The sequence below is a fragment of the Meleagris gallopavo genome, chromosome 14 (genome assembly GCF_905368555.1).
Source record: "Meleagris gallopavo chromosome 14, MGAL_WU_HG_1.1, whole genome shotgun sequence".
NCBI classification, from domain to species: Eukaryota; Metazoa; Chordata; class Aves; order Galliformes; family Phasianidae; genus Meleagris; species Meleagris gallopavo.
Window position 1 is genome coordinate 13,399,800 of NC_139417.1, and position 20,659 is coordinate 13,420,458.

Below are 20,659 nucleotides of genomic sequence, written 5' to 3' on the forward strand. Positions count from 1 at the left end.
TAAAATTATTGATTCTCCTGCTCTTCTTTCCTGTTGAAGGTATCAGTATGTGTTTGTTCACAGGACTACAGAAAAAATCTTGCTGCTTCTTATGATACTCTGTTTTTCAATGCCTCCTGCGGAATTTACTGTAATGTTATTCTGCCTTTATTCTTGCCTATTCTGGTCCCTGTGAGGGACAGTAACAGCTTCAGTTCATGGAGGATAAGGACAGAAAAGGTCTGTCTATCTCCCTTTTCTCTGTCTCCTCCCTTTCTATTTCTCTGTCTCTCTTTGGCCATTGAAAATGTAGGTCATATTGCATCACCATAAAATGGAACAGTCAGAAAGGTGTTTGAAAAATGCTGACATCCTTAGCCTCGGGTGCATGCCAGTGTCCTTTGTTTACATTGAGAATAGTGTGGTACCCATGTAAGAACCAACATCTCTGTTCAGGTTAGTGGTATGGGACCTAAATTATGAGCCAGATTTTAAGATGCCTTTCATCTGCCTGCAGTAATTTAAAATTAGACAGATAAAATGCAGCCACTCACAATAATGATATACACGAGGAGCTAATTTGTAATCTTTAATCTGCAATAACCGTGACTGTGTAGCTTGAATAATATTACATTTAACAGAGAAGCTCGGTAATAAATTTTGCAAATCATGTTAATCATGTATACTCTGCATTGTCTTGATTAACTGTGCCTTTTTATCTTGAGAAGTGCCTGGGCTGATATTGCATGCTTGTGCACCCTTTGAAATGAGCCAAGTGGGATTTTATTTCTTTGTGGAAGAATTGATATTCCTGATGTCCAGCATCCTTTTGCTTGCTACCAGCCTTTTGTGTTGCCTGTTTTTCTGATGTAATACAAGTTGTAATGGGTGTGAAATATTCCTATCGCATAAAATACGGAATGTATCATTTTCTTCTCCTCAGGTGCATACAAATCCAGGTTTTAAAGAAATGTATAAATATAATTTCAACAGTCCTTAGTTACCTTAGTTTGCAGTAACCTAATGTGCTTTTCAGATTGAACTTTCAAATGGTGGCATAAATCATACAGCAAAATGTAGGTATTTTCGAGTAGAAGACAAGATCCTGCTTAGAGAATATCTGTCATTATTTCTGAAACTGAGTAATTTTTTTAGCCTGTCTTTCCTGTGCTTTGTGTGGTTGTATTTAAACTGTTGAAGTGTGATATGCGAAGGCTTCTTATGGCTTTTTAAATTGTACTGCCAAAGAAGACTTCTCGGTTGTGAGAAAAGATGTTGCAAAACAAATGTAAAATTAGTGATGAGATGATTTCCTGAGCAAAATGATCAATGCAAATCTTTTTGTGTTGCAATTAGACAAAGGAAAATGACACTAGTTGGAGGTGAGATACCTCAGGTACACCTTGCTGTGTAGCTATTTGTGTTTTGTATCAGCTCCGTTAGAATTATTCAAAGGGCTTTGTTTTAATGAGTTACACTTTTCATGTAAATATGTTTCTCTTAAGTGGATAGCGTTCATTATTCATCATGGCTGTGCCTCTATTACCTATGTCTATGCAGATACAATTTTCACCAGGATGTAGCTTTTGCTCTGCCCAGTTATGGTTTCCGGTACTGCATGGTGTTGAACAGCACTTGCAACCGAGTTCCTTTGGTGTTCAGGCGCCAGGAGTGACATAATGCTCGGTCTGGTTTGAAAAAGCAGGCTTTCTGCCATCTCCTTGGATTGCTGCTTTGAGAATCTTTGTCACCTTTCCACCCTTCAGCTCGCTCTCCCTTTTCCAGCACACTGAAGTGCTTTCCTTCTGCCGAGGGAGCTCCTCGTGGCTTATTCTCAATCATCGGATCCCTGCCTTACATTACTCTTTGCTGACAGTTGTGGTTGTAATTGACCTGCTGTAAATTCTCAGTAAGAATTGTTCCTGTTCTTTGCCACCTATTATCCAGAGAAAGACTCCTCTTTAAAGAGTCATTAAACTGTCACTTTATTCTTCTGAAGTTTACTCTCTTGACTTCCTTCAAACTCAAATCCAGATGTAATCCCTACAGCAAAATTCACAGGTGGTAACATAGCGTGCTCTGATCTCCTGTACATAGGAATAAGATGTTTGCTGTTTTTCGTTCAGCCTCATCTGCTCCACTGTTTGTACTTCCCACTGATTGCCCTATTCCCAGATTTTTAAGCTTTCAGAGAAGCTTTCGGTTTTATGGGTGACTTTTTGGTTTCCATTTTTGCACAAAGCAGTGAAACCTGCCTTTTATCCAACTTGTAGCATTTAAATCAGGATAAAAGGAAGGGCGTTCTGCATGCGGAGCTCCCGAATTCCCTGAAGAAATCGGGGTTGAGATTAAGCAGTTGAGTTACTTTCATGGCAGGAAGGTCGTATGCTTGAAGGGGCTGAGACTGTGAGACTGAGCACTGAGTGATCTTCTGCAAAAGGGAGAGTCTGCATGAATTCATGTCCTAAACAGGCAATGGAAAAATGAAAACGGTTTTGACAAACATTTCCTTTCCCAGTGAGCAGCAAAAAGAATTGAAGAGAAAGCTTAATATTGTAGGATTTGATTAGATATTTCTGTGTAACATTTATTTATAATTTCTGAGACTTCTATTAGTGTAGAAACTTGCTAACAGTCAGTTACCTCGAGTCTTATTCGCCGTAAAGCAGAACAGTAAATGCAGAGGGGAGAGAAAATATAATAATATTGTACTTGTTCTCAAGTGTTGTTCACCGAAGACAAGAATTTGCATGCATTTATTTATTTTACTGAGCAATTGAATATCATGAAGCTCTCTTGTGCTTCTTAGGCTCAAGCACGTTACTGAGCAGAGTAAAGCTTAGTGAAGGTAAGAAACTGTAAATGTATCTGTAGGTCTTATCAGTCCAGCCCATGTCAGCTGGTAAGCTGCAATTTAAAAGGAAAAGAAAGGGTCTTGTCCTCAGTGCACAAAAAGAATTTGAAGGCGTGAAGTCAGTTTGCAGACAGCTTCCCAGAAGGCAGGAAGAGCTTCGTTCTGCACCTTCCGTCGGGCTGAGCACGGCTCGGATGCCCTCTTGGACTGCATTCCTCTTGTCTGGACTTTAATCCTTGGAGAGGAAAAAATAATTCTCGCTGAAGTGTCATCCGTCCGCAGCACGAGATGGCTTATTTATATCCATCTTCGTGGCTTCTTAGTAAAATGAAGGAAAAATGCTTTTTAACTTCAAAACGCTAAGGCGAATTATTTGATCTTCAATATAACCCATGCACGAGGATGGCTGAAAATCATTTTAAGGTTCTAGCCAATTAGGCATTAATTTGCACTAAAACAAAGCCAACCATGCCGAAATTTATGTAAACAGTAAGTTTGTAAGCATTAAATGAAAGGACTTTAAAAACTTGAGCTTGAGATCAGGGAATTTCCTGTTGTGGGAAAAGCTTCTGTGTATCTTTCTAATTTTTATTAAATCCCTCATCAGCAATACAGTCATAGTCACTAATGACTCTTACACAGGGGATCATTTTTAGCTATCCATGTTCTGTGACATGGTGGTAAAAATGTCAGTGACTGCGTACCGAGAGCTCCTGTTATTGGAGTCGTGTTATATTCTAGAAAAATCCTCTGCAGAAAATACAGCGCTGTCGTTTTACCAGCTGGTGATACAGACACCAATTTCTGCTTGGAAATCTGGTCAGTGGTTGGCGATGTAAGCGCAGTAACTGGGCTGAAGATTGAGATTTAAACCAATGCATACCTTTCTGGTAATGTCAGGCTGCCGTTTAAAGAGCTGTTCTGTGCAAAGAGGGCATAACAGTTCCGTGCTTACCTTTCAATTTTAAATTCATTGCAGAAAATGTGTTTGTAAAGCTGATAGAATGCTTCATATTAGATTTGAAATAGATGTAGTCGGAGTTATAAAACTGAAATAAGGTTTCAAATGTCTTACTGCTGTACTCCTTGTTTTGTTTCAGAATTAATCAGATACAAGTTAGAGAAAGCTTCCAGAATCTGAACAGATGAAGATCAATTGATAAATCGACCCAGTGATTCGCCACAATTTCAAGGTACTGTGACATGCTTACCAAAATATTTTCCTTAAGCATAATATTCACATACTTTAGATGTGAGGAGCGTGGAGAACAGGATATTAACAGGGTTGCAAAGCAAGCCTGAAGTGTTACCAGATGCAGTGGGGAGAGTTGTGCTTTTTTGTTGGTTTTTTTTTTTTTTTTTTTAAATGCAGGTGTTTAATATATGTTTCAGTGGAAAATAAAGTGACTTTACAATTGACCTAAAGGGACTTCAAGCTTGAAACAGTGAAGCTGGAAAAGGATTGTAAGCTGTACCTCAGTCACTTAGATCAAGTGATTTGGACAAGGAAGGTTTGGCATATATACCATGTAACAATTTAAATGTATTTATTACAGTTTAGAAGATGTTAACTTCTTTTTTCTAAGTAATTAATTTTATCTATTTCTGAATTTCTGTCGTATTTTAATGCATTGGAAGGCTCTTATGCTCTGGTATATACCATAGCCTACCAAAAAGTAGAATTGTAAACTGAGGCAAGAATTATACAGTTACTGAACACAGTTGAGGTTCTTCTCCATAACTGGCATTTGTGGCAGAATATTAGGAAAAAAAGAGAGAATTATGATAATAAGTTGAAATTTGGCTGATTTTGCAGATTATAGGAACTTCTAATTGATTGAGCAGTATCTGTTTCTTTCTCTGTTTCCCCTGCATGTTAATATTTGCTCTGTATCATCACATGCATTTCACCATCTTGTGTATTTTTTCTTGATATAAAGAAAGAAAAGATTTTGCTCAGAGTTTGCATTTTCCTTATACATAAACTTGGAAAATCCAGTCTGCTTCAGACAAACTAGTATTTGCTGTGCAAATCATCTTTTAATATCTTTTAAAGTAGATTGTAGCAGAAGGGGCCATTACAGTGAACACAGAGCTGGTCTGCAGAATTTATTTAAGTGGCAGAATTAATCTGGGCTCAAGAAGAGTGCAGAATGTTTGTCACAGTGTTGCTCTTAAACTGCTGTCTTCTCTTGAACAGCTCAGCAAAATTCCTTTTTAACCCTCAATTCTGCATTTGAAAATTTATATTTTGAAAGTTTATGTGAAAGAAAGTGCTGTTTCAGGAAGAGAAATAGTGTAAAACTTACCTATGGGCTCCTTTTGCAAGACTGTACAGTTTCAGGCCCATGGGTTTGGGCAGGTCTGTGGCTCAATAGTTATGGCTTCTGCCTCAGCAGAGAACTTGAGGTTTGCTCTGCCAGTTGACAAAACTTAGGGACACCAGTTATCATACTTAATAAAAATTCTGTGTGTTATACAGTGGGGGCCAAATGGGTTTGGTGTAATATTGATCTTCAAAGTTAATGTAGTCAGGTATTTTTTTGGAAAGTATGGATTAATTATAATAGGATATGGTAATATTCCAGGAATCTGGATTATTGTACATAAACCTAACGACAGGACCAACGGAAAATGAGCTCAAATTCCTTTTATTTATGTCATCAAGCATTGTAAGAGTATGAAAATGTAGCTAACTAAAGAATTTGGTTAAATTTAGCATGGAGACATGGGATGTATATCCCAGGTGCTTATTTACATTAGAGTAGAATTTCTTTTTCTTCTTCAGTATGCTTTTCAACTTTCTAATCACATTGGTGGTCCTCTGATGGACCTCATCCAGTTTTTTAACATCTTTCTTGAACTGGCCCAGGCTTTCAGCTTCCAATCTCTGGATAGTGACACTTTCTTCCAGCATATCTACTTGTTATCCAAGATTCACATAGTGCGCACCTTACAAGGTGAGGATGCATTCAGTCCCATCATCCAGGTGGTCTATTGATCAGGATTGGACCCACTATTGATCCCCAAAGACCTCCATTTCTGACTGGCTGCTACTTTGACTGTGAGCACAGCAGTTTAGCCAGTTTGCCACCAAATCTGAGACCCGTGCCCATGGCCTTTTGAGCTAACGCTTAGCACCCATGGGTATGTTTTATATACGTGTCCATGTCCAGCTGGTATGATTTTTTTGTTGTTAAAATTTTGCACACGTTGTCGGTGTGGGTAGCATCAGTGAGCAGAAATGAAATTTCTGAAGAATGGTGTAAATTCAAATTTTCATCAGTGTGAGTGCTCGGGGTCCTTGATGTGATGGTGGTCAGCGTGTCAGACTTCTAACGGTATGAGGATTCAGGCACTCACATCAGAGACAGACAACTCCATTGTGGTCTCAGGGAGCTCTCAAGTTGTGTGGGCTGTGCATGGACCCAAAGTCTCCTGCCTCAGTGGATTACCACAGAGCTATGGACAAGCTGGTAAGAAACCAGTCAGGGTTTTGAAGCCTTGCCTAGTAGGTAGGTTCTATCTGATGATTGTCGATATCAAAGTATTCCCCTTAAGTGCTTTGATTTCAACAAATGGAAATTCAGCCTAAATATTCTGTTACAATTAATCTGAGTAGCTGTGTATTATAATCACTTTAAGTTTGTAATATCACGTCAGCTGTGTATAAGGTCATACCCATTTCTTATTCCTTAGATTAACATTATTCATCTGTATAGCCAGATTGCCAAGATTGTTTTAACATTTCCAAATTCAAAAGATGAATTCAATACCACATCTAAAATAAATAAAGATTAGTTTGATTTCCAAATCATTAACTGGAAGTATAATATGTAGTTTTACCTACTCACATCTAAAATTTGCAAATGTTGTGTTCCTAGTCTGTATTTCTCTCTGCAGGAACTGAGAGTATTTTATAAGACAGATGCTGTGTATTTTATAACAGTGGCAGTGGCATGCATTTATCATCTGGGTATTAAAATGTTACATTATTTTAATACAACAGTGTAGTCATTGTGAAGTTTAAATAAACATGTGAGGGCATCCGCTGTGTTCTCATCCTAATGCAGGATTCTCAGATTTGCTTACAGTTATTAAGCTCCATTCCCTGAGCGGTTCTTCTCAGAAGAGGATACTTCCAGTTAGTTTTCTAATCTTAACAATATAATTTTTTCTTTCCTGGTACAGGTGGTTTGTAGTAGACATCCACAGTAATTTCACTTTCCACTATTTAAAATAGCTCTATTCCAGAGCTTCTGAGCATCTTCTGCTCTCTTTGAAGTGTTACTCATAAATAAAATTATACTATTTCCAGGATCTGTGAGAAAAGGATAATAGCTTGTCATGGTTTGAGGTTTCACTTTTTATTGTGTGCTGCTCGTGGTTGTTATTCTGAGGGATCACAGTCCTGTGTATGAAGGGAGAAGTCGCTTGTTTTCACTGGAGGTGAGAGTGAACTACAGATTACCATGTTAGTTGTGTTAACGTTTTCCTGTGGTGGAGCTTAAATGAAATGATCTGTTTTGTTATTCTGGATAGTTCTCTCATCACCTGGACATGCTGATTTATATGAACTTTTTATCTCTTGCCTTTCTACTTGCCCAATTATATTCTTCTACTTCTCATAGTACAGACATACTTTAAAATGCACAAAATCTGCTCTCAGTTCTGCTGCTGTCAGCAGGAGCTGACCCGAGGGTCGGGATTTCACTTCTGTGTGTCACCTCCTCCAGTTGTCATTTCAGCCTGAATCTCATCTACAAACAGGTCTTTGTAATAATATTTTTCTTTTTTCTTGATTGCTTCAAATCCTTTAGTTACAATTAACTTACTTGATTTCCTTCTGTGCACTGATGCCCCTTGCTTCTTTTCCTCAAGAGGCTATTTGGTTTTCTTCTGAGTGCTTTCTTCTGATGCTCTCATAGGTTCTGTCTTTCTCTCCCTTCAACATTTTAATTCATGCATCCTGTTGTGGAAAATCACCAGTGAGTAACATTGTACTTCTGCTCATAAGAGTTTAGCTGCAGATTCACCCTTTCTTTTCCATTCCAAATAAGAATGATCACATCTCAGGTCTTGTACAGAGGTTGTCTCATAGATTCTAACTGAACACCTGAGTGAGGTGTTCCCTGTTTGAACAGCTTTCCAGGACCACCTGGCAAAAGAATGAAACCTGTCAGTGCATGTGGGGAAATGCCTGCAGTGTCATGACACAACGTAGCCTTCCTCTGCAGTTTTCAGCAGTTGTTTGCTGTTGGTAAGCATACGTTTAGTTGTAGCTTTACCAACTATGCTTAATATGTTGTTGAATCTGTTCAGTGAGCGTTGAATCTGCATTATCCCCTTTCTGTGTGTTTTGATTTCTCTTCCTGACTCCATTCTTTCCTTCCTCTTACAGGTTGTGATGTATTTTTGTTTGTTTGTTTATCTTCGCCCCACTACTTGGCTGTCTTCTTTGCATGAGCTGCTGCTTTCTGCTCTCTCCTGCCTCACGCTTCCTTTTTCACTTAATCTATTTGAGCTGAACTTATTCCTCCATGTTTTGTTTTTTCTCACTCAGTTCTTCACTATGTGTGTTGTTCAGTCACAGTCCCATTCCCAACATCACTTCTTGGGCTGTTTTGCCCCCTCAGTTAAGCCCTTTGAATTGACAGTGTTTCTGGACAACTTTCTGCTCTCCTAAAGGAGCATGGGCCTCTTGGCAGATCTTCCCACTGGAGTGTTCTACCTGATCTTGATCAGATTCATCGCTCTTAATTCTGGACACCTCATAGAAGCACCTAACTTAGGTGCATGGTCATCCGTGACTTTGTGGTTAGTGAGAAGAAAATGGCTTCTTCAGAAGCTTTTTAGACCAGGAGGGACCAAACTGATCTCACAAGCTTCCTTGGCTCTCTTGATTGCCCAGGGAGCTGTGAATGACTGTACTTCCAACCAGGGTGTGTCAGATTCCTAATAGCCATCTCTGTTCAAAGTATACAGCTTATATACATGTTTTCAGTTCTGACCTTCTAACGGGGTGGATTTTCAGGTCTTTGCCTCTTTTCCTCTAAAATCATCAGCACAACCATGTATAGTGCTTTGGAAATGGTTTAAGAGAATTGAACTTGTGTGCTTAAAAATAAAAACAGAAACAACCTGATCACATCTTCAGCATAGTGAGTTTGTGGGAGAGAATATTCCTCCTCTCTGACTAATCAGTCCTGTGCACTGAACTGATCAACCCATCTTTCTACTGCCACTTTCCTCCCTCTGCTGGAACACTGATGTATTCATGGCATAGTGGGAAAAATTGTTACTGGAGGAAGGAAGCTTACTAAGGGACAGCCTGAGGCCAGACCACAGAATTAGATCTGGAGTGGAAATGTATAGGAAGCAAGCTATGGAAGAGAGAGGGGAAAAATCACAACAACAAGCTTGAAAGAGCAAAAAAAAAAAAGCAAGAAGGAGGCAGTGGGAGATGGATGAAGTAAAGGTAGTTATATTTGCTCGTTTGGCACTTTTAAAGCTAGAGCCACTTCTGAGTAACTTGATGAGTGTTCATGCTAGAACCTGAAAAACTGGCAATAAATTAGCTCATTAAGGTACTTACCTGATCAAAGGCACATTTATCAAATTAAACCATTCTACTTTTATGTAGAAATAAATATATAATTCTTCATATATGGGATAACATACATTACACAAATGTTACTTCAGTAACATTTAAAGGAAAGAGTTGTGATGTATGAACAGTAATTCAGTGTGTCAATGTAAAATCTGTTGCTGCTGAAAGGCAGGTGGTGGTGTGCTCTGTATGGACACCCATCACTATTTGCTGTAGGATGAATGGAAAATAAATAACAATAGTGAAATTCTTTGTGAATTTCATGGGCCCTGCCATCAGTCTTTCAAATTGCAACAGGGACAGCTAGCTGACAGCTTCCTCCAGGACAAAGCAGAGTTGTATGAGCACAGTTTGTAATAGAAATCAGAACATCTGACACTGAGGATATAACTGTAACACACCTTGTTCTATGGCTGGAGTCAGAGTTCAGCTCTGGGTGTTTGTGGAGCACAGAATCAATCAGTAATTGATTAATCTCCTGTCTGGCTTTTACAGCACAAAATTAGCTGAACTTCTGTTCAGAAATTCAGGATTGCTTTAACACCTGACTGACATCTCCCACTGATGTATTTAGCTTTAATTGTAAGTAGTTATTTATATTATAAAACACGCTCTTTGATCATTAATAAAGGAATAACATCCCTCGTTCATCAGTTATCTTTAAGTCTGGTCCCTTAAGCGCTTTGTACTCATGTGTAGCCCTAAAGTGGAAGGAGATTCCACGTTCTGGGAAGTGGCACTTCAGTTAAAGGCATCGAGCTGATGGACCAGGGATCAGGGCCCAGCTCCAGAAGCTGATGGATCACTGCACGTGGCTGTGGTGGTAGTGGCTGGGGCTATCTTTATCTAAATCTTATGGTGTTTGCCTTTTAAGTTGCCTTTTCTTAGGGAGTTAAAGTGATCAATAGGGGAGAAAAATCTCCCTTATGGTGCCTTGTAACATTGTAAAACAGAACAGCGTGAGTTTGACAGACGTGATCAGTGGGGTGGAACGCTGAAACCGTGCTTATAATTGCAGCCCATCCTACCTGCCTGATGTACACAGCAAATTTTACACTCCACCATTTGGAAAGGAGCACCTATAGCCTTTAAGCTCCGTGCTTTCGGGGCTGTGTTTCCACGAAGGAGATAATGGAGCGTGAACCAAGCGCGGCAGGGCCGGGCCGGAGCGGCCCAACGGCTTTGTTGGGCGTTGAGGTTTTACTGCGGGGGCGCGGAGCGGGCGGCTCCGGGGGGATCGCTGCTGAGACAGCGGCCGGTCGGAAGGAGAATCTCGTAGCGAAAAGCCTGGCGTCGGAATTAGTTTATTAGAGAACTCCGTAGCTTTGTTATTAACAGTTAAGGGGCGTGAAAGCGTCTTTCAAATACTTTCGGTTTCAGGGAGCTCGCCGAGCGCTCGTCACTTGTAGCGCCTATCGCAGGGCGGCTCGGGCAGCAGCCCTGCGAGCCGGAACAGCGCTTCGGTGCGGAAGTCAGCGCGGAGAGCCAAACCGGGGCGAGGAAGGGGAAACCGCCGCGTTCAAACGGCCCGCGCCGGCAGCGCCCGTAACGGCCGCGCGGAGCCGCTGCCCGGTCCGGTCCGTGCCGCACCGCCACCCGCGGCCCTCCGGCCCCGAAGCGCTGCCCGGCGGAGCCGCCCCCAGCACGGCGCAGGTCCCGGGGCGGGGGCGCGTTTCCTGCTCGCCGTTCGCCGCTGCCCCGCCGCTCGCCGGCGGGCTTTAAGGAGGCCCGGCGGGGCGGGGCGGGGAGACCGGCCCAGCCCCGTGCCCGCCCCTCGGCCCGGGACGGCGGCGGGAGGGAGGCCGGGCGGGCGGGGTTGTGATGCGGCCGTTGTTTTTGTAGGGTCGCGGGTCGTGCTGCGGAGAGGGAAAGGCGGCCCATGGAGCCGGGGAGCGCCTGGCGGGCGGCGTAGCCCGGCCCCCGCCGCTTTGTTAGCGCAAACACACAAACGCGCCCAAACGCGCCTCACCTGGGCGGCGAAGAGGAGGGAGCGCTCCCATACATAATGGGCACTCGGCTCCTGCCCCCCGGGCCGCCGCAGAGGTGAGTCGAAGCCGCCCCCGGGCTCGCAGGCTCCCGAGAGGAAAGGCAGAGCCGGCGGGGAAGGAGGGGGCGGGCGCGGGGCTGACAGCGGCGCGGCGCCACCTTAAGCGCGGCGCCACCTTAAGCGCCCGCTGACTTTTCTCGTTACATTGTAGCAGCGGAAAGAATGTCGGCGCGGGCCGCGGGTGACGTCAGAAGGGAGCAGCGCAGAGCGGCGGCGGCCAGGCAGCGGCAGCGGCGGCCTCGGCACGGCGAGGGAGGCGCAGGCGGAGGAGGCGGGAGCGGCGCCGGCCCCGCCGCCACCGCAGCGGCAATGGCGGCCGTCGGGGAGCGCAGGTCCCTGCCCAGCCCCGAGGCGATGCTGGGGCAGCCCTGGAGCCACTGGGTCGACGCTGCTAAACTTCACGGGAACGACGGTGAGCGGTCGACCGGCCCCCCCGCGAGCCGTCCTTCCACCAGTGGGAGGGCCGGGGAGGAGGTGATCTCCCCTCTCTTATCCCCCCGCTCCCTAATCCGGGGCCCGATCTCTAGAGGAGCCCGAGTGCAGCCCGGGCCGGGGGCAGCAGGTGGGCAGTCCCCTCCTCCCCGCTCCCCCTGCCGGGCGCGGAGCTGCCGAGCATCTCCGAGCGGCGCTGCCCCCCGGGAGGGTCCGCGTCCGGAGCCGGGGCTGTGCCGGGTGGGCGTGCGCTGAGCTCCGGGCGCTGAGCTCCGGGCGCTTTCTGTTTCAGGAACTGCACTAGAAGAAAGTTTCAAGGAATACGGGAAAAATCGAGAAGCGATGCGACTCTGCCGAGAAGGTGAGTGCGATTGGTTCGTGGGGAAAAGTACCCGGAGAAGTTTCCCGGCTTGGAAGTAGGTACCGAAGGATTTGCACGGGAAGGAGATGGGGAAACTCCGCTTCCATCCAACCGCTTTGCTTTGGGACCTGCGGCCTGTCAGCAGGCGATGCCATCAGCGTTGTCATTAAATAATATCTAATCACAGCTGTGAGGTTAAGTACAGGTTACTTATTGTATTGACTTTACTGTGTTTCTAGTGGGATTTTCTCTGGTCCTAAGTAATCTTTAGGAAGCTGCGTGACCAGCGCCGCTCAGATCTCTTCTGAGCCAGGACGTTTGCATTCGGATCGTAATCCGTGTTGGTGCTCGGACGCTGCTCGCCCTGTCATGTCAGCGAGTTGTGTTTATTTCTCAGTGCTCAGTGAGAGTGACCTTTCACCTGTGATTAGCAAAAGCTCAGGAAGGGCCCTGTTGGTTTCTAAAGCAGCAGCGCTGCTTGGAATTGTAACCAAATGACAGATGACACCTATAGGTTGCCGGTAACTTTGTGACAGGCAGTGGGAGAACAGTAACAAGCCTGAATGCTGATGTTCAGTTCTCTCTCTCTCTCTTTTTTTTTTTTTTTTTTTTCTTTCCAACTTTCAAACTTGCTTTGTAACAGAGAAACATTCTCAAACTTTATGATTGTTAGCACAAATTCATTTAATGAGAAGTATATGTCGTGGAATAAATGCCGGATCAGTTGCACGTGAGTCACTTATTTGATATTGTTAGGAATAGAAGGCTGAGTTTATAAACTTTGTTTACAGTCAGAAAAGTCAAGCTTGTAGGGAGCTCGGGAGATGATCTGATTCAGCACTTCTACTTGGGAGCTGCAAAAGCAAAGGAGAATTGAAACATATTGGCACAGACAATAAAGTTGGGAGGGAGTGATCTATACTGAGGCTGAGTGAAAATGTCTATTTATTGTCAAATTCCTCTGTTGCTAAAATTTAGGAAAAAAAAAAATGATTTATAGGACCAGATTCAATGAGCACTAGGCTCATTGAAGAGAGATGTGTAAGAGAGATGTGATAGAATACCATGCCGAGATATTCAAACTTGTTTTGCTGTCTCTCAATTGTGTCTAAGTTCTCAGGTATATGTAAAAAAATGTTTCATTACTTCATTGCTGAGTTCCAGTGTAATATTTGTGGTGGATATTTATTTATTTTTCTGAGTAGGCAGATAATTTAAGTGTTAAAACAGCCTTTATAACAGTAAGTACCTGTTATCCTCGTAAAGATTTTGTTAATAAGGATTTTCAAACATTTTTTTCTTATTTCTAGCTCTTAAAATAGAAGCATCTAAGGTTTCCAGATTTTAAAGATTAGCTTGGCAGGGTGATGAATAATCTTTGGGTTGTTTTTTTTTTATTTTCCCTCTATAAAGAGATGAAACTGTTTTTTGCGTAGTCTGACCACTGAGACACAGCTTCTCTCCTCTGAATTCAACCATGAGAATGACTTGTAGGGTTATGGTTTGAAGGAAGGAAAACTAAACAAACAAAAAACTTCAAGAATTCAAACTGAACTCAGTTGCTATATCAGACTTCCAAATGTCTTTTTATTTTGATGCTATCGTGACATGTGAATGAGACACTGACTTGGCTTACATGTATAGCTGGTCTGCAGGGAACTCTGCCTACAAAGCAGAGCAAAAGATAAAGTTGTACTAATTAGATTTGCACTGAAAGGACATGGGGATCAGCAAAACACACCAGCGTGTGTATTTGTTGTGTTAATCAAATCAGGTTTTGAGAACACTGTAAATGATTCCTTTATCCAGGAAGAATTTTGTATTGAAAATTGAGAAGCAAACATTTATTAAGCAATTGGACTGCCTGAACAATGGACTTTAACCTGGAAAATATTAAACAAATTAAAAATTCTGTCAGACCCAATTCTAACCCCAAGATTTTTGTCACACCACACAATATTTAAATAAGGTTAAATACACAACTCACTGTGCATAGAAAGTTCTTCCATCTCAGGTTGGGAGTTGAGTCAGAGGCCCAACTTGACAAAGGATTTCAAGGTTATTTAGGTTAATTTCACCTTGTATTGCAACTCTTCCAGTTTGCATAAAGGAATTAAATATTCATGGCCTGGAGAGGGAGAGAAGAAGGGAACATGGCTTTACAGTCCACTTATTCTAACTGGTTTCAAAACCAAGAGCTGTTTCTTTTATTTAAGAATTGTCAACTTTGAGATCAGGCTCCAGCCAGTCCGTGGACCCACTGAGTCAGAGTTGCTTCCTTTTCCACATGCCCTTTTTTTGCTCTTAGTCTTCTATTGGGAATTAGCTTCAGCATCGCTGTACCCAATGGTGAGAAATGAATGTCAGGCTTTTAGGCAGCAGAGTTTGGATCTCCTGAATGAAGAGTGAGTGTTCTCATTGTCGTAACGCTGTGTTAAAAAGAGGGCTAAGGTTACCAGCTTCTCCTTTTGTTATGCCTTAAAGGAAAAGAATGATGCCTGTTATTCTTATAAAGAAATGAAAGACATAACTGTGTTATTCCAGAACAGCATCTGCAAACTTAGAAGAGATGGAGGATTTTAGGTGCACATTTGTTACTGGAATTTCCTATTTGCTGATCAGGCAGCTCCTCTCTCAGCATGCTGGTTGTTGTGAAGCCTGATGAGTCCTTAATACCTGTCAGGGATGCCAGTTCTATGCAGGGATCAGGAAACTAAAATTAGTTCATAGTCTCAAATATTTCTTCTGCATTTAACCCTCCTTGACATACCCAAGCTCCCATCAAAGCAACAGCTAGAAATTGTGGCATTCCAAACTCTCAGTGTTCCTCTTGTATTTCCCTGTTTCTTTTTTGCTGCTCTTATATGCTTTCTGTTCTGCTAATCCATAATATACAGTCGTTCCTGCTGGGATCCTCGAAGACCTTCACCAAAGTGAGAAGCTCGCTGGATACTTTCCTGCCTGTTGCTTTCTGAGGCAATAAGAGACCATGCTGAGCTTTGATGTAGAAATTAGAACCACAGGAATATGGTACGAGCCCAAAGTACTTGGCTTGCCTTGGGTGTGGGAAAATCCCCAACAGATGAAAATGAGAAATGGGCATCCTTCATCATGGGGGAAAGTCTTAATTTGAAGAATGCTTTAAATCTATCTTTGTACACCAAAATCTTTTTTGTGACAAATGGTACTATCCATTTAAGTCCATGTTATAACTGCAGCACAATCACTTCTTTTTGTAAGTAGTTCACTAAACAGAATCATTGCTCATCCAGTCACTTAATTACTTACTATTTGTGAGCCAGCTGAAGGTGTGACTCCCCTGCCACACATTTGCTGTGATGAAGAAACTTCAGCACGTTGCATTATAATCTGCAAAAGAATTCTAAAACAGTGAAGCAGAAAGCCTAGTTGTTTTCTATTCTTACATTTTAAAATGGGACTTTGATGATGTATCATTCAAACTTGTTTGTGTGATACTTGCAGTGTGTGCCATCAAATGCATACAATGTGCTCACACATACTTAGTTCATGTGAGAGATGCAGTAGATGTCTTGATACTTTCCCAGTTGAAGAAAACTATTGTTGGTGTTAAGCTTTGTAATAAGAATTTGAAATGTTTCAGCAAACACGGACATTTTTCCAGAGATTCTTGCTGACAATGTTGAATTTGGCTTGCTTTAAGAAAACTTTCAAACCCACTGTTTTCGTGAAGATGATCTCGAAAGGCAACTGTGATTTCATGCGTAGAGTTTGTTCACGGTAACTTTGACAGGTTCTATCAGAACCAACTTTAACTTCTTGCAAACTTTGACAACAGGTTGGCTCCTTTCATTTGTGGATGGGGAGAGCTTTGAGTAGAAATAATGCAGCCTAAAGCCAGTCCCTGGGACTGGGGGCTTGTCCATCCCACAGCCCCCTGCACTCCAAATCAACCATCGCTCCCCAACACTCCCATTCCCCCTGTTAATTCCCACTTGCTACCAGCTGTCCTGTATGTTATTTCAGATTCTCGCCCCCCAAAAAATAAACGAAAACCCACAAAGCTGTATGAACGAGAGAGACAGAACATATTTGCTCTTAAAAAAAGTGGTGTAATCATTACATTTTCTGTAGTATTTATTAATGTGTGCAACTCTTTTTGAAGTGGTTGGTGTGAAAGTGTTAGATTATTATATTGGCTCATAAAATAATCTTGAAATATGTCTAATAATAAAAATACTATGGAAACAATAGCATATCAGAATGGAAAATAAAGCCTGGAAGATCAGGAGAGAGATTTGGTTGGACAACTTGATAGGACCTGAGGAAATAGTTTCAAACTATTTAGAAATTTAGATTGGACATAGGGAAGAAGTTTTTTACATTAACAGTAGTGAAGCACTGACATGAGGTGCCCAGAGAGATGATAGAAGCTCTGTGCTTGGAGACACTCGAGGTCAGGCTGGATGGGTCTCTGAGCACCTGACTGACGTGTAGATGTCCCTGTTCATTGCAGAGGATTTGGATCAGGTGATCTTTAAAGATCTCTTTCAACTCGAAAGATTCTGTGATTCTTAATAAAAATTTTGTTTTTAATAGTGTTTCTAGTGCATGCTGAAGACTTGGAGTGCCTTGCTAGACCTTAAACATCTTATTCTTTTTGTTACGCATACAGCTTTGTTTCTTAATTTATTTTTAACATTCTTTGAGTTGTGAATCCCTCGGTGCTGCCTACATCAGCTGCTTCACTAGCTCTCCCACCAGTTTATAGGCAACTGGCAACAAACTATAGGAGAAGGAGGAGGGCAGCATTTGTAACTCAGATCACAAGCTGGATTTGATCAGTTGTCATTGCAAGACTGTTCAATCTTGACTAAAAGGGGTCTTTGTCACCCTTATAGCATCTGTAAAGCCTGGGAGTGCTTTAACTGTTTGAACTCAGAGGTTGTAAGGTTCCTGGGGGAGTCTTGATTGCTCTGTGTGTATGGCTGAACTATTTCAGGTGACATGGTCCAGTCAGCGGTTATGGAGGGAGGTGCTAAGAAAACAATTCATCACAGGCTGAGGTTAATTCACGGTCCCTGATGTGCTAGATGTGCTGGGAGGTATCACAGGTAAGAATTTATGTTGGTTGTGTAGCATGAGTCTTATTGTATGGTACCGCTGTGATAGGTTTTTAGATTCTACTGGTCTTAATAAAGCAAGTGCTGAATTTTATGTGAGAATGTAAATCACCAGTTTTTTGTAGATGCCTTCAGAAGACAATCTGGAAGAATTTGTTACCATAGGGATCTATCAGGAGAGCAGGTGGGAACAAATTCTGTTCAGTGTTGTGTCACTTGATAGCAGTTGAACTTCTGGTCTTGAACAGTTAATATATCCTGGGGGGGAAGAAAGGAGAAGAGGCAAGGAAGAAAATTTAAAAATAATTAAAAAAAAAAAAAAAAAAAAAAAAGAGGACTTCATGAACCTCTCGACTATTCTGCAGAAGCTTCGGGGTTTGATTGCATTAATTGTTATTAATGGGAGTTACCAGAGAAATGAATACTGAGAAGTTCCTGAGAGCTTTGCCATGAGCTGGTGTTCTTGTTGAGCCTGTGCTGGGAAGGATTGAGAAGTGAAATCCAGAGCTGAGCTAGAAGGAATACTAGAAGCATCTTTATCCCATAGACCCAAGGTCTGGAATTTTCCCAGTGGCAGGTTTAATAAATAATTAAAGCATGAAGAAACTTTTGTTCCAATATTAAGTTGTAAATACAAGTGAGAGACGGCATCTTATTTCGAATTTAAATTTGTTTTTCTTCAGCCTCAGGAGGTGCTTTATTGAGTTGATTTTTTGTTGTGTTAGATCACGTCAAAGATGCTCACAGTGTTCTATAGTCGCTGACTGCCTGAAAATACACTGAGAATTTTTAATAGACTGAAATAAATATTTTAAGGTAGCAGCACGACGTGTGATGCTTCTTTTTCGACATTCTGTGTAGCTATGCTCAGGCTGTAATCAGATAAATCTCCTCTTCGTTTCATTGCATTTTAATTGACTATTTACAGAAAGCATTTTAAGGATTTGTGGAGCGGTTATTGTAAAACAATTACGAGGAATCTTTGAAAGTGCACTGAACTGTTTAAGAAAATTGTAGAGGTTTTATGAGAGAGGTGGAGAAATAGGGTATTTGAGAAGTTGCTACTTCTGTCCTTATCTGCAATATCTGGTCGAGATTTTCTTTCTCCTTGTTATTTTTTCACTTTAAATCCAAGTTCTGTTTACAATATTTGATTATTTCTGGTGAGGTGAGTCACATGTTATAAATAGAATGCTGTAAAGATACTTTGCAGGTTTTAGCTATTACCATAGTATTAGTCTGTTATGGGAGGGCCTGGGAGACTTTCACTGGAATTACAGCTCAAAACTGCCTGAATATAGCTGTTAATATGTGAAGAAGCAAGAATTTTTTAAAAGAACCTTTGAAATAGCTATTTATGCACATACATAACAGTCAGGAATTCACTGTTATCTTGTTTAGGGAGGTATATATGAATAGCTAGGTTATTCCTATGCAGAATACAGAAGACGTGATGTCTTAATAATTGATTAAACATTGTTTTTTCTATAGTTTCTCTTCTATACTTAACAACAGGCATTCAGTAAGAGAAGATAGATGCAGTAAGTATCATACAGAAATATGATTTTCCTATGAGCTGGTAATGCAGCGCTGTGGTCCAAGTGCAGGAAAGACACAAAGGCTTAGTGAAGGCTACTTCTAAATAAATGGGGTTAAGAGGATGCAGGTTGCTCTTTCTGAAATAACTGTTTTAAAAGCTGTTTCTTTCATTGTAGTCGATCTAGAAAAGGAAATACCCACAGTTCTTGTACCTCTTTGCACTGTGCCTAGCTGATGGCAATAATGGCCAAGTGCCAGCTGGTGTTACATGTGATCTCACCACTTATTACGCAGGAAAGTAATATTTAGTTTGTGATCGAGTATTTTAAATTGCCTGTAAGATGCTTAAAAATTGCTTATCATCTCTTTTAATGAAGAAAATCACTGCTGTGGAAATATGCATGGTACTCAACATTATTTCCTAGATACGGTTGGAGTGCATTGCTGAGATGAATACAACTTTGTATTTATATTTGGTTTTAGCAGCATTGAGGCCTAGTAAAGAGAATTCAAAGTCTAATGGAGAAGAGTAACATGAATGTGAGAGCAGTTGTCATGGAAGGAGAGCTATTTATTGTAGTCAGTGTTCCTGTTGCTAGAAAACCTTCTACAATCAAAAGCTGTCCCTGCTTGTGGTGTAGTGAACTAGGACAGGTGACACAGTGGCTCTCAAACTGTTTCTTATTCGGAGTTATGACTGCTAGCTTTGGAAGCAGTTGCTTTGATGGTAAGTATTCTAAGTTGTTTGCTCGAGGAGATGGTACTCAAAGACTTGGTTATTTGTGTGTCAACTGCTTGTCAGCCTCTGTTGAATAAGTTGTTTAGTGGTAACCTGTTTTCCCATGAGAAAGATCGTTTATTTACAAACTCACTCCCGCCCTGATTTCAGCTGTTGGTAGCTTCAGACTAGCTAATAGACAAACTTCACTGATAATAGGAGGTGAAAGGGATAATTCATAATGCCTCTCTTCCCTTCTGCTGGGATTATAACAGTCAGAAAACTTACGCAGTACTCTTGATCTGCTTTTCTCTGGATAAGCAGGACTTTACGTGTACCTCTCATCAACTGCGTTTGTAGCGTAATAGGAAATGCAGTGTTCCTAAGTGGCAGCGTAGGAAAAACTGTATACAAAACAGCTGAAGTGCTCAAATCCCATAGGGAGCAACTGTGAGGTTGTAAGTCTGTCATGTGAACTTTTTCTTACCTCTAGATCTTTACAGCTTTATTTCCAGAAATTTTGTTGGACTGTTTGACGTTGATATGATGGCCTGAAAGTCTTACAGCAGCTTTTATTATAGTGAAATTTAGAAGCTTTAATGCATTAAATTTGAAAAGTGAATAGCACACGGAATACACAGTAAATAGGCTGTTTTCAAATTCCATTATACTTTACCCTTCATAAATTCAGTTTTACGTGTACAGGTTTTTTTCACTGACTGCATGAACTACATAGTGAATGTTGTCAGTGGGAAAACTGGAGCTGTACCTGTTGATGAAGTGATATCTGGGGGTATGAGGTCTTGCTGTGAGCCACTGGAAGTCAACAAGGCTTTTGCTTGTGACTGGAGCATGCACACAGGATGGGGTTATTGGGCTCCGTGGGCGAGACGGTTTGCATTTGTAAGATAGCCACATTCACTAGAACTTTGTGATCAAACAACCAGCAGAGAAGTACTTTGCTATGCAAACATTTTAATTGTCAATCCCTAGATATTGTAGCCATTGCTTTGTCAA

The 20,659-nt window shown here is 41.7% G+C and overlaps 1 protein-coding gene across 4 annotated transcripts in view; it reads left to right on the forward strand.

Moving 5' to 3' along the window:
- The window catches only part of ATXN7 (ataxin 7), an 81,292-nt gene that overhangs the window by 11,926 nt on the left and 48,707 nt on the right, over nucleotides 1–20,659 (forward strand). The window contains exons 2-5 of one of the 4 annotated variants that reach the window (XM_085236227.1): nucleotides 3,934–4,026; nucleotides 11,286–11,486; nucleotides 11,642–11,902; nucleotides 12,215–12,283. In XM_085236227.1, coding sequence (XP_085092353.1) covers nucleotides 11,653–11,902; nucleotides 12,215–12,283 — 319 coding nt within the window. In that variant the 5' untranslated portion in view covers nucleotides 3,934–4,026; nucleotides 11,286–11,486; nucleotides 11,642–11,652. Of the gene's footprint in view, nucleotides 1–3,933; nucleotides 4,027–10,786; nucleotides 11,097–11,285; nucleotides 11,487–11,641; nucleotides 11,903–12,214; nucleotides 12,284–20,659 lie in introns of those variants that run through there. The other 3 variants (XM_085236229.1, XM_085236226.1, XM_085236228.1) reach the window with 3 other exon arrangements.